Genomic DNA, 14,323 nt, shown 5'->3' with positions numbered 1-14,323 from the left:
GTAACTATGCTGCAAATGCTCATGATGTCATCAATCTGGGAGGGCCTGCAAATATTTCAGAAGAATATGAGGGCTGTGTTGGTCACAAGTTGACCAGGGTTCAATATTGTCGTGCTATTGAGAAAAACAAAAAAAAAAAACAAAAAAAGCAAACCCAAAACCAAAATAAAACCAGAACAGACCTTGCTTCTAAGACCCCTCTGGCATTCTTCCCATCTTTCCAGCAGTAACAAGGCCCCCACAGCAGTGCTGTGTCCAATTTTGGCCACTGCAGTTCAGGAAACATATAGACCAGTTGCAGACAATACATAGTACAGCAATGTAAATGATAATAACTATATCTGAGAAGGTTTATAGCTGAAAGCAGTTTTCTGAAGACTAATGCAGCTGTGCAATAAGGGAACTATTCTTTTATTCAAATACCCTGAGCTGTTAAGAGGAGAAAAAAATGGCAGGTGATTATATCCTGATCATAGGTTAGACATTGGCAAATCTCTGTTGTTGGAGATCTTTCAGAACTAATGAGAACCATCTGTTGAGAATGACTTAGTTATAACTGCCCCTTGGCTCCAGGGGCTGGATGATTGCCCAAGGTCTCCTTGAGCCCTGGGGTGATTTAGACCAGCTTTGGAACCAAAAAAAGAGGAATGTATCACTGATTAATTTTTTTTTTTTCTTCATGAAACTGTTTGTGATGCAATTTCTTCTCTGAGCTTGTTACTCAAACCCTTATTTAATGGAGTTGTTGTATTTCATGTAAATGGAAGGAGTTCAATTTTAATGTGTCATGTGGCCTTGGCTTTAGGGCTGATGGAAGATTTGGCATATTTCTGTTTACCAGAGCAGATTGTTCCTCTCCAACTGAAAGGTCTGTCTAAAGGTACAGAAAAGCACGCATTATTATTCAAATTAAATTTTCCATTGGATTAAAACTTGCCATTCAGGAAAAGCCTTTCTAGGCATTCCATGAAAATGGAAACAAAAACATAATTAAAAATCTGCTTGTTTGCCAGGGGCTTTTTCAGCTTTTTATTTTTTTAAGTTTGTATTTACTATTCCACGGTTCTTGGTGGACCAAACAAATTAAAACTAACCAAACAAGCAAAGCATTTAACACGGTCAGTGTCTCATAGTATAGGAGTGTTGAGTGAATGAAGCTAGTACAGTTAACTAGTTTTAAGGATTTCATTTCAACATGTACCATACATATTTGCTTATCTACTAAGGATCTACTAGATAAAAATCCTAGGTGCAAGAGATACCTGTGGGGAAATAAACAAAACATATCTTACATTTCACCTAAGACAAATATATAGAGTAGATCATAACAGATTCTGGCTATTTAACTTTTAAATGTGCTTTGTACCCACTTGCAGTGACTGCTTTGCATAAGCCTTTTTCTAAATGTGCGCATCTAAATGTCAAGTTATGATTCAAGTGGATGTTCACACATTGCTTAACTAATGCTGCTACTGGTAATATGTACTGATGCAGTATTTCATATACATTCTTTACAGAGTTTCCTGACGATAAGTGTTTGGTTATTAATACTTTAGCTGGAGAGGAAAATGTTGTATTTTTAATTGCCTCATAAAAAAATCCTTCTAGCAGCTCCTGAGCGTAGTCTATGGAAGAATTAGGTAATCACTTGAAAGCAGCAAGTTCACCAGTCTGCATTATTAGACATGGGAGCCCTAGAGGAGGTCATTTTATCTTTACCTTTCTCACAATCTTGAGCCCTGAATAGTTGATTTACTTTATGTTTTTCCCAAACTTCATCACCAATAACTTGGATCAGGGCCCCGGTTTATGGGTCAAAGATTCAGAAAGCAGTCTCAGCTTCTGTTAATCTGAATTCATTGACTTGCACAAAATTTCAGTGTCTCTCAGTGCATTTAGCAGTACAAGCATGCATTTTTTTTTTATCCTGAAAGATTTATGGTATGCTCAGCATATGTTTTTATAGGGTGGCGATTAAGAAACTGTTCTTGGACTCTAAGAACCTCACATCAAAAACCTTTGCTCAGCTGCTTTCTTGCCCCTGTGTCTTTGTTTAGCCCACACCCAGGGCTAAACAATAGCAGTTTTTCTATCACCTAATATCCCTTCTCCAAATGAGGAAGGGAATTGGGAAAAAGAGAGGGAGACTGGTGGGATGAAGTTAACCAGATTTAATGAAATGAAGAAAATCAATATAAACGACAACACAAAACAGACAACAGTATACTCATCCATAGATCACTGGTGGGTTGCTCCAGGAATCATAGCAAGGAAGAAGGAGGAGAGACAAGGGGAGCAGGAAAAAGAAAGCCCCAGCTCTTCCTAGTAAACCCTCTCTTTTATAGTGAGCTCAATGTCAATGCTATAGAATACACCTGTGAGCCAGCCAGGGCCAGCTGCCCCGGATTTAACTGCTGAGGGCCCTGATCACCATGGCTGGCCACAAACTGAAACCAAATCCCAGTGAAACCAGGACACCCTGACTTGCAACAAGTCTCTGCACCCCTCCTCTGTCTGCCTTGCCTGTCTTAGCCACACGCAGCAGGGCCTGCAGGAGTTTAAATTGCTGACACCACGCCCCCCCCGCCCTCCCTTCCCGGGCAAACCGGTGTCTTGGAATGCATCAAGATGCTCTGCCAATAAAAATAAAAATTATTAAGACAGAGAAAGCATTTAACTGTTGATTGACAACAAATAGCAACTGGGGATCAGAAGGGAAGGAAACCCCTCTATTATTACTATTACTATTATTATTAAATTATTTGTAGAATGCTGTATTTCCTTTGGTAATGGCATTGTCATTGTACATTGTCATTTACATTGTCATGTAAAGTATTTTCTGACACTAATTTTGACAAGAGGCACTCATCCAATGGTGGTGTAGCGAGACCCAGTCTCCTGAGCCAAATTTTTCTCCTGTGGTTCAGATGCAAAATGCAGCATTTTTTTTTCAGATCCCCAAATGAGAGAAATCCTTCTGTATACCATGAGACTCCAGGGAAAATATCAACATGTGTAGCTGAGCTATCTATGGAAGCTACCATAGATTTCAGGAATGATTAATGAAGTGTGGGAGGCTCATATCTAATTTAATTATATTTTCATGTGAGCCATAATTTATTAATTTAAAAATTAATTAACTTCAGTTAGCTGCTGGCAAGGAACTGCAGATTGACATTTCTTATAAAGATGGTTTTCCCCATTTGTCTCTTGTATCCCGTTGGTACATTTTTCTCAAAACTGGTTCTGATGCACTTATAAGAAGTATTTGACAAGACACTTAGAAATTCTTTTGTAATTTTTACTCACTGGCCAAGACCTTGCTCCTGTAAGGAACAAAACATCTTCCCTGTAGATGTCAAGGATACTTCCATAGGACCGGGGTAGATTTTATTCAGTGTTTTGTGGGATCTGCTCCTCTGCTCATCAGCTTACACAGTCTCTCAGAAAACAGGAGATACATCTGTGATTCCTATCACAATTAAAATGCAATTGGATGTCCATGATGGGGTAATGAGTGGGCCAGGATATTGCCGAACCTGGAAATCTTGAATCCAGGTATAAGACAGTCACATCTGAATGCTTAGACTCGGTACGGATATAGATGTGCTCTGAAGCTGTGTAAGCTCACAGGTTCCAAATTAAGTGTGTGCTAAGCTACTCATCTGCTTTTGCAGATTAAGTCTCTATTGATCATGGAAAAGGGGGAGAAAATTATGCAGTCTCTGCCCAGAGTCTGTGCACACCGAGCCATGTTTATTAGCTCGAGGGCTGCACTGAGAGTCTGTGATTGTGTGCTGCTTTCCAGTTCGACACAGGAAGCCACACAGAGTCTTGCAGCTGACTCTGTGGGAGTGTGCTGTACCTGACCTGGGCTGGAAATGTAGTGGTCTCAACACCTGGAGCCAAAGTAATTTGCAACCTATATTATAAGTAAGTGTTGCATCAGGACCTAAGGTTTGGATAAGAACAAGAGCAGTATCTTAAATGGGGGGAAATTGGCTTCTCTGTGGATTTATTTTTTTTTCTGAATGACAATATTTTGAGATGCTGCTGTTAAACTCACTTTTGAATTTATGCCTTTGCATATTTGTGATTGACTGTAAGACTTTTCGGGATGGAAGAGCAAGTACTAGTAGCAATATATTAGTCTGCCAAGAAAGGACAGAGCCATAAAGAAAGGATAACAGTAAGTGAAAAGGAAGAGATTAGGAAGCTGGCATTGGAGGCAACCTGGAACAAGAGGGGGAAAAAAAGGAGATGTCAAAGAACCAAGACTTTTTATGTGCTTGGAGTTACATGGTACTGTATGAGATAAACTGAATGTTGTTTGACTGATTGTTGTGTCAAAAATGAAACTAACCTTGGCATCCCTAGAGCCTTCAATGGCTAATATCTCTTTTTAATTTGCCTTCTAAGAATTTTGAGGAACTGCATTTTCAAAGGTGAACTTTATATGGTAAAAAAAGGACATGCACATAATATACATTTAGGCCAACATGGGGTGTTTTTTTCAGAATACTTTCTTAAATGTTCTTCTGTTCTCTTTTTCCCTTGTCAAGTCAATTCCTACATTTATCTATGTAAAAACTGTTTGCGTGTAAGAAGCTGAAGTAAATTTAGATGTGGATGTTATATCATTCTTGTCAAATTGACTGATTTCATAATCATGATTTCTTTCCTCATTTTGCTTCTCTCTTTGCTGAGGATGCAGAAGAAAAAGCTAAGAAAGAAGCAGAGGAAAATGCTCATCAGGGAACAGATGAAAACAAAACAGATGAAAAAGATGAGAAGAAGCCAGCTGAAGATGCCACAGCAGCAAAGTCAGAGAACAGCAAAGAACCAAATCCTGGGGAAAATAGAAGCACTGATTCCAATAAGAATCATGTAAATGGGACTCGGCAAACTGGGGTGAACAAACATGAAGCCTCTCAAGGGAAAAACGCTCCTAGGACAGATAAGGGAACAGACTCTCATCACGCAGTGGGAGAAGAGAAACAGCATGTCCATAATGGTGAGTTCTCTCCTTCCACTGAAACATAAATCCAGCCCTAAAACCACTATCTCCCCTCAATGGTGGGGGAACCTGATTTCCTGAAAAAGGATGTCCTGGGCCCAGAGCCTTTTCCTGGTCTTTGGCATAGTCACCTTCATATAGGAATTGGAAACTGTAAATTAACTCCCAAGTAGTGTTCTTCCATAAGAGATGGGGTTCATCATACCTGCTTGGGCACTTTTGGAGGAAAGGAAAAAATGACTTTTTGAAGGGAAATGAAGCAGCCTATTATGATACACAGGCTGAAAAGCTGAAACAAATATTCTTGGTTCAATAAACAGCTTCATTGCTTGGGTAACTGACAGAGGAGAAGCCAAAGCTGGCTTATAAACTCTTTTTAAGGCCAATTAAAGGTATCTTTGAACTGAGTCTCGGATATAAATATGTTTTGGGACAGAGGATTTTTCCCCTCTCTGTTTTTAAGAGTTATTTTATTTATGCTTCCTTTGCTGAGTTTTTTTCATTAAAGCAGTCACTAACCTTTTTTGGAGATTTTTGTCAGAAATTTTATTCCAGTGTTTTAACTTGCTATAGAACTGAGTTAAAATAAGAATCCCATTTTGCACCCAAAAAAAGTGAAAAAAATGTTTGAAAATTGCATTAAACGTTAACAAAAAAATATTAGACCCATGAGAACAGATCAGTTGTCCCTTGGCCATTTCACTGTCCTTCCCTCTGCAGCTCCTGCTCCCTGAAGCTCTTACCAAAAAATGGTGGTACAGCCATGTGTGACTTGTCACAAACTTGGCTAGTATCAGCCAGTCCAAAGCCAGCAAAAAACTCGGAAGCATCCTCTTAGAAAAAGCCTGAGTGAGCATACAGGCTTTGAAAGTCCCATGCTCAGGCAGTGAGTTTCCATGGCAGCAGAGGCAGAAATTCTGTTTAAAACATTCCTGATATGATTCTCATGTATTTCACTCAGCTGTTGGCCTTTCCCAGTGATCCCTTCATCATTAGGGTTCATTGGAAAGACTATGGGGATCCGACCTGTCGTTACATATGGGATTTGTCTTCAGACAGTGTTAAGTGGGTGAATAGGAATGGGCCCCCAAGGAGACAAAAAGGATGGGGACATATGAAATCACAGTTAGACTGCATCAGACTTTTCATCTGAAATCCTTTGTTTTACATGCTTCTAACAATACTAAGTGTGCTCTAGTGATTCTGACAGTACCTTTTTCTGCAATGTCTTTCTGCTGCAGGTGTCAAAAATGCTTTGAAAGGAATTATAATGATTTCTGAAAATTAGTGTCTTCCTCAGGAAAAGAAATTCTGCTCCTTAATTTATAGGAAAAGGCCTTTATGAGGTACCATCACTGCAGAGTCTTTGGAGACTGATGAAATCTTAACATTCATATCTCTGAGTTTACCACAGCTTCCTTTATGCCTATATGTTAATATCTCATTGTAAAGTATTTGCCTTATTATTTCTCTGCCTTTGGAATCCCTTTCAAAAAGATCATTATGATCATTGTTCCGCTCTGCTCCTGGCAGTATGGCAGGGAAGATATTATAATACTGAAAAGTCCCCTGTTCATAATAAGTTATATTCAATGAAAGTTCAGAAATTGTGTTGTCAGATGAGTTTGAAGTCTCTCTCAGTCACTCACTGCCCATGTGCTTTCTAAAAGAGTTAAAACTGTGAAATAACGTATGTGGGGTTCGTCATCTTTTCCTGCACGCACTTAGGGTCGAGCAACTTCTTTATGCAATGGTCAAATAAAGTATTATTAGCTCATTATTACCATCAGCCATATGATAGTGGAGGAAATGCAAGAAGAATTTTGTGCTTTGCTATATACATTTTAATTTCATTTCCTGAAGATAGTGTCCTTCTTTTAGAGGCCACCTTTGTCAAGCAGACACCTCAGCCCTGCTTGGAGCTACTCATACCTCTCTGTTCAAGGATCCGAAGTCAGTGGTAGTGTGGTCAGGTCAGGAGGTTGCTGCTTGTCCTGTATCATCTTGCTTTCATTTTTCTCTCACCCACACAGTGAGCTTAGGAAGAAAAACATGAAAAGTTTTGGCTCTGAATAAGAACTGAACAGGACATGTTTTTTCCATCTTGTTAAATATTTTAAGATTTGAAAACCATTCCTCTTTTATACTATGATGAAACTTAATTGGAGAGAGAGATCAATCCTCTGATATCCAAGAATAACAAATATTCTAGTGGTTAGGGCACAATGTGGAAGAGGGAGACCTTGCTTCTCTACAATTTCTCTTCTTTTGAGCTGTTCCAAAAATAAGTATCCACTGGCCATGACTATTTTGAAGGCAGATCAGATCCTCTTTAGCACATAATACATATAATCTTGATCCAGAGGCTGTGAAGTCATTACAGTAACAAAAATAGTAATACAAATGGAATAAGCATTACTTTCATACAGCCCTGTAATGTACCTCACACTTAATAAAAGTAAGACTTTTACAGCTTTTTGTGTTGAGGTGTGGGTCACAAATTCACTGCTACTCCTCTGGGGGGAAAGGACAAGCTGCCTGCTCCCATCTGGGCAGGCTGCTGTTGCTTCTTTGGACATCTGAAGGAAGGACACCTTCTTTGCTGCTATTTGGACACTGCAGCCCTGTTCTGCTAGAGCTCTCCCTATAAGTTATTTTTCATTTGATCTTGTATTTGGCATTCTCATTCAATAAAGGGATGGTCTGGGAAGGTCTGATGTGCTCTACGATATGACTAATAGAGGGTAGGGAATGAGAATGACTCTGGTTAACCTTCCTGGCTTCATAAAATACAGTCCAGCTCAAGCTGCCATCTTCATTCTGCATCAACCATAGCTCTGCCAAAGGCGTTGCTTTCCTGGTTTGCTATAGACACTCTTGAGCCAGTGATCAATGCTAGGATGATTGTTAGCTCCCTGATACTGTCATCAAAGGACCAACCCAAATGAATATGTGGATAAAGGAAGCTGGTAAGAGAAAGTAAGACAAAATTGTATAGGACTGTTTGGAATATCTAAGGTGTTTCTTTAATGCAGAGACTTATGATGAAGTCTTACAGAGTCTTAGTCCTTTAAAAGCATAAATGTTTCAGAGTCCTGAATTTGAAATGAAGGTTGGGCTCGGGTTTTAATGGCCTACATACAACTAGAGGGAGTATGAGTTTGCACGTGCACTTAAAAAAGGTGTTAACAATTTGAATAAATTCAAAAGTAGATTGTAAAGCTTGATTTTCTGCAGGAGTTGGATGAATTTTGTCTGGTGCTTTAATGTATAAAAATGTGTTAATCCAGTTCCTTGTGAATTCAGACCCTTTCTCCTAAGGAACATCTCCTTTGCATGTTGCAATTTGAGTTACAGGCATTAATAAACTGCAGTCTGCATTAAAATGCTCATAGTGTTTTCTATGGCTTCTTTGTAGGTGAATTAAAGGAAGACAATAAGTTGGACAAAAAAGATCAGTCTAGTGTGGGGGATGAATCAAAGAAAAGAGATGGTAAGGACAACATTTTATTACATTTTGTCACCCATTTTTATATACAATCTATTGTTTCCTAAACATCCACAGTTTATTCTAAAACCAAAAAATTGTGTGGTAACCTGAAACAGACTTAACAGAAATAGTCATTAGACTCAACAAAAGCCATTGGGGCACTCTGAGGGAAAATCATCCCTTTCACATAATGCCTAGCACCACTTAGTTGTTCTGTTGGTAAGCCTTATCCGTCAATTTTTGTTCACTGCCTGGAAGAAAAATCCTGGATTATTGGAGTCGCTTGACAGGAAATGTGGATTTGTGAGGTTCTAACCTTCTGACTTTTTTTGGGCCGTATTCTGATCTCTGCTAGGACAGGCTGCATGGGAGATGCAAATAACAGAGCTAAGAAAAAAACCTGCGCAAGGTGTCCCTGTTTTTCATGATTGCATGTTATACTATACCAATACAAACACAAAGCTTTCTTGGCTTAATTGTCTGCAGGGAATTTGCCAAGTGCTGTTGAACCACAGGTGTGGGAAACAAGCAGGAGTGAGCACATCAGCATAGAGGTCCTATTAAGGATGCTATAGAAAAAGCATGTTGCTGAAACATTGTTGAACTGAAGCAATCTCAAGCCATAGGACAGCTTCTTGGGCATCTGGGAATAATTTCAAACAAGTTTGAGCCTAGTGTAGAGAGAGGTCCACTGACATTTTAGTAGCCTCAGCAAAGTGGAAAAACAACTATAAGGTCTGTGGCATGTTTACTCTTTTGCAGCTCCTCAGCTGTGTACCACATGGCTCTGAGATAGTACCAGAACCCATGTTGCTCCAAAAGGAATTGCTAAAGTACTAGGTAGCAAAATAAACAGAAAGGAATGGTAGAGCTAGCATTTTCTTTGTGTATGTCTCAGTGAAATCCACTGAAACACAGCTATTCCTAAATATACTTTGTTTTGATGGCCAAGACAACCTCATTTTAAGTACTGCAGTTTAGAATGATACTGTCTTTTCTTTTATTGCTGCCTTTTCAGCAATTACTTAAAATTCCTATTGCTCTAGCAAAGTGATAAGAAGAAAATGGGATACCTCAACTAAAAATGTAGAAAAATGCATCTAGAAGCATGTATTAATTTCAGACACATAAATACGTACTTTTTTTTGAAGAGACACCTTAGTAGCAATTGTTTAGGAAAATCCAATTATTTTGTTAAGAGGGTGTATCATTTACACACGAGTTAAGTGTCTGTCAGGAAAACAGTCTTGAACACCTACCATTCACAACTCTTTCTGCAAAAATTATGCACAAATACTCAAATAACATGTGACTCTTCAGATGTTTATGAATACGTGCAGTGCTGCCTGTAACTATCAAGGCCCCAGAAGAATTAATGGGCAGCATTAATTCACCCACTGTGGTGGGTGATGGCTGAGCAGTGTCTGTGCTGGAAGGACCAGCTGGATGCAGAAAGAATGGGGCTTCTTTAGGAGGACTCAGGAGCATCAGCCCAGCCAAGAGAGTAGACCCGGGAATCCCTGACTTTGAGGACCAGGTTACTTTTGAAGGCCTGCACTCTCAAGGCCTCAGAAAGATTAGGGGCACCTATTTAGTTGGGCTGGAGGACCAAGAAGTAAATGTTTCATGCCAACTTGAAGAGTGAGGGTGTGAATTTAGTTCCTTGCAAGTTGCTAGTCTTTGTGTGGTGTTAATTATTTAATGTCTGTTTGTTGTCCTGTAAGAAAATGTTCTGCTCATCCCCTTGGGGAAAAGACCAATACCGTGGGACCAGTTGATTACAGTGAATAAGCAACTGTAACCATGCAAGGACAATTTGTAGGCTGAATGTTTTTCATTCAGATGTCGTAGAGACAGATTATAACTAACGATCTCATTGATAGAACTCAGGAGAAAAATTGTGAATGATGTTCCTTAGAAAGAAAAGTGCTATGGTGGCACTTCTGTTTTGACAAATACTGCGCAACCTGTTCTGTCCCTTACTCACTCCAGAGCAAATCTCCTTACCAGCCATGTGAAGGACGTGGAGAAAGGAACAGTATCTATGGATAATACATAGCTGTTTGCAGACTACTGAAATGTTTACCTGAACATATGTTTTCTCATATGCCAGTACATGGTCTTTCACATGCTGGGAGAAAAGATTAAGCAGGAGAGCTAGTTAGAAAGATTGAGGTTACAGCTGTAATGCACTCACCACATGTAGTTTGCTAGTGGGTGAAACTCAGCCTGGACTTTTTGCAGGGTCAACAGTACTTGGGTTTTACAGCCTCTGTTCAGTATGTAGCTGGGGTGTATTTGTATTAAACAGGTGCCCATTTGTGTAGATTTACCATGAGGGCTTCAGCTTTCTCACCACTGTCCATTAGCATCAGCTAAGAGCCCTGCACCTGGCTGAGGTCAGTCTGCTACCCTGTCCTACTGCACAGGCATCCTGCACACAGAGAAGAAAGCTGCAGAGTATACATTGCATAAATCTTTGCAGGAATTGTGTCCAAGTTGCTTTTTGAGCATTTACAAAGTATTGTAGTATCTTGTTATAGGAATACATACATGCCAAAATGTTTCTAATACGTTTGTCCTGCTACTGCATGGGGAACCAAGTGACCAGGGACACATAGAATAACTATCCCATGGGGACATGAAGACATTGAAGCTGCATGTCTACAATGTAGCCACAGGTGTAAAATGTAGCTTCTGTGTCAGAGCTACCTTGAAGCTACCCAAAAATAGTTAATTGGGCATGCCTTCAGAAACAGGGATCGGGCTCGCTGAGGCAGCGAGGAACTACGTATGCATCTAGCCAGAGCTTCATACGACTGAGTCTATCTGTACCAAAGCCAACTACTTTAAAGCTAGCTTGAGGATGGCTATGTAAGCTGCAATCATGCCTGGAGTTTCTGTCTTAACTGCTTCAAAATCCTGTTCACGTCTCTTGAACGTAGGCTAGTCTCCTTCTCATGTTAATCTAATCTTCGTATTGTTGGCTTTTTCTGTGGAAGATACTGCTTGTTACTCAGTACTGCCCTTTTTTCAGTTCCAAGAAAAGAGATATAGGGCTGCCGTTTCCCACATAAAGACACAAGCCCTATCAGAGACATCATCAGCACAAGTAGTTCATCAAATGTTTCCTGTGGGATAGAACATTGTTAAGCCATTTTGGAAAACCTGATTTTCCCATGTGAAATAGTTGCTTCTCAACACTTTGAATGGAAAATTGTAAGCAGTCACATGGAAGTAATTTTTATCTACATTCACAAACTTTATTTTTTACAATTCTTTTCTACTCACAAAACTGACAACAAATGAGAAATTATTCTTCCTCATTTCAGACTAGATATAAGGAAGACATTTTTTATTATGATAGTGGTGAAACACTGGCACAGGTTACCCAGAGAGGTGGTAGATGCCCCATCCCTGGAAACATTCAAGGTCAGGTTGGACAGGGCTCTGAGCAACCTGATCTAGTTGAAGATGTCCCTGCTCATTGCAGCGGGGTTGGTCTAGATGACCTCTAAAGGTCCCTTCCAACCGAAACTGTTCTATGATTCTATACCACTTTCACAGGGTATCTCTACCACCTCTTCTTTTTTTTTTCCTAGTCTAGAATCTAGAAAAGGTTCTGCAATGTTAATACAAAGTTTTCAGTGCAACTCTGTTCCGGGGACCAAAACACAGTTTATTCAAATACTCTTTTTCAGCTAGTAATTACAGACAATTACAAGGTTCTTTTTTGTGTGTTTGTCCCGGGAACTTATTATTCTAGTGGTAACATGCACGTTTGCAGGTTATAGCACAGAAACATACAGGGTGTTTATATCTTGAGCAGCTAGTTACATACAGAAAACACCTGATGTGCCCTGGGTATGTGTGATGAGCCATGCTCCCATCTTGTGGTCAGATCATAACCTTGCACTTGACAGGTCAGAGTTTCAACAATACATTGTGCAACAGGATATAATAAAATATAGTTAATATAATATAGTTAATATAATATAGTGTAATATAATACAATACATAGCCTTTTAAATATACAGACTCTATGAAGAGTTCCTAACAGGCTTACCAGAAATTGAGGGTTTAGCTTACTTTATTTTGATTTTGTTAAGCTATACTGTTGCTTAACAGTAGTTAAAAGCCTTTCCTATATGTTCTATACATTGCCCATGCCAACATGTAAAGATGCCTTTTGGTCTTAATTTTTCTTGACGATCATTCCTTGATCAGCAAGCGGAAAATTCCCTGATTATAAAGGTAAAGTACAGGGGCTTCATTTCTTTTTGTCCCAGTTGTCCCCAAAAATCAAGTGGCGGAGTAGCTGCCACAGCATGTTGTTATCTGAGAATGCCTTTGGTATAGGAACATGGTGATGTGAAGGAGCCATGATGATGGCTCCACAATTATCCCAGACAGAGCTGAATTGATAAGATTCTTCCCAGCTTCATTTAAGGCGAATGCAGCTTTTTGCAAAGCTATTTAACCATTTAAGAATTGTCTGTCTTTGCAGTCTTCTGCAGATACGATTTTTGTGTGTGTCAATCTAGCCAAGACCACTACATAGCAATGAACACTAAGTAGACTTCTTCTGACAAAACCCTGCTCATGTAATCTGCATAATGCCAATGTTGTTTTAAAAGAGATGATTACTGAAGTGTATAAATGAACAGCATTTGTCTCTATCGTCTTCAGAGAGGTAAAAGGGTAAATTTTAGGTCCTATAAATAATGGTGCCATTTCTATTGCTATTCCAAAAGATAGGCTTATTTCTCCATTACGGTCGGAAGCAAAAAAGGCCCATTTCTGTTTGCGAGGGAAACACACTGGATTCCTCCTTGCTGCTTGATAGTGCTCTTGATATTATATGTCAGAATCCAGCAGCAGTGGCAAATTGGAATTGCAATAGTCTAAGACTACTTCTAAGGACAATTTCCTTCCTTTTCTTAATTCTTTTTACGGCCTGTTATTTGAATTACATTAGAGGTTATTGCCTCAAGTTAGAAATCGGAAAGCATTGTACTGATAACCTTCTGGAAAAGCTTGCTTGAAAGCATGAAGGCGTTTTGCTATCCAAAAAGACATATTTCACCATAATTTATCTCTACTGAACAGTTGCTCCATAGTAGTGCAATATAGGATAACTGGAGGGAGAAAAATCTTCTATGCTTTTTAAAATCCCTTTTGTGCTCTTTTGAAAAAAAATGAGTGTGTCTAATTTAGCAAGTGGCACCTGAGGCAAGCTGGAATTTGCATAGAGGGTTGTACTCTGAAGAAGATTTTATGCAGTTTTAATATCAAATAGAAGATGAACATGATGTGATGTGATCTTTAAAGCTAAATGCAAAATACATTGTTAGCATCCTGACCTCAGGAACATTACATCACCATGGCATGCATGCTCGATGAGAATATGGGGAATATGTATAAAGGTACTTTGTATAATTACGCAGATGATTTTGCAACTTGTTGGTTAGGGAAATGCATGTGTGTAAAGCCTATGGAAAGCACCTGTTTTTCCTTTGAGACTTTCATGTATCTCTTTTTAGCCTGCTTGCCATTGTTCAGACCGTGCCAGTTAAAAAGTGCTTAGGATGCTAGATTGCTTTTTGCTTCTACTTTATGTGAAGTCAAGTTTAAAAACTGGGAATAGCATTTGGCTTGATTTCAGATTTAAGTGAATATTTGGAATACTAATTCTAGATGCATGGTGAAAAAAAATTCACTGTAGGTACTTAAGTGGGTTTTTTGAGTAGTTAACTTTATGGGGAACATTTTTTCAGGTTACCTTTTGTCATTTAAATATAGTTCTGCTCAGAGAT

The 14,323-nt window shown here is 39.2% G+C and overlaps 1 protein-coding gene across 2 annotated transcripts in view; it reads left to right on the top strand.

Moving 5' to 3' along the window:
- The window catches only part of PDE1C (phosphodiesterase 1C), a 414,729-nt gene that overhangs the window by 371,316 nt on the left and 29,090 nt on the right, over positions 1–14,323 (top strand). For both annotated transcript variants that reach the window (XM_068404897.1, XM_068404898.1), the window contains 2 exons: positions 4,715–5,014; positions 8,436–8,510. In XM_068404897.1, the coding sequence (XP_068260998.1) occupies positions 4,715–5,014; positions 8,436–8,510 (375 nt within the window). The remainder of the gene's footprint in view (positions 1–4,714; positions 5,015–8,435; positions 8,511–14,323) is intronic.

Source organism: Nyctibius grandis, chromosome 7 (assembly GCF_013368605.1).
Source record: "Nyctibius grandis isolate bNycGra1 chromosome 7, bNycGra1.pri, whole genome shotgun sequence".
Classification (NCBI taxonomy): domain Eukaryota; kingdom Metazoa; phylum Chordata; class Aves; order Nyctibiiformes; family Nyctibiidae; genus Nyctibius; species Nyctibius grandis.
This window is presented reverse-complemented; position numbering and strand designations above follow the sequence as displayed.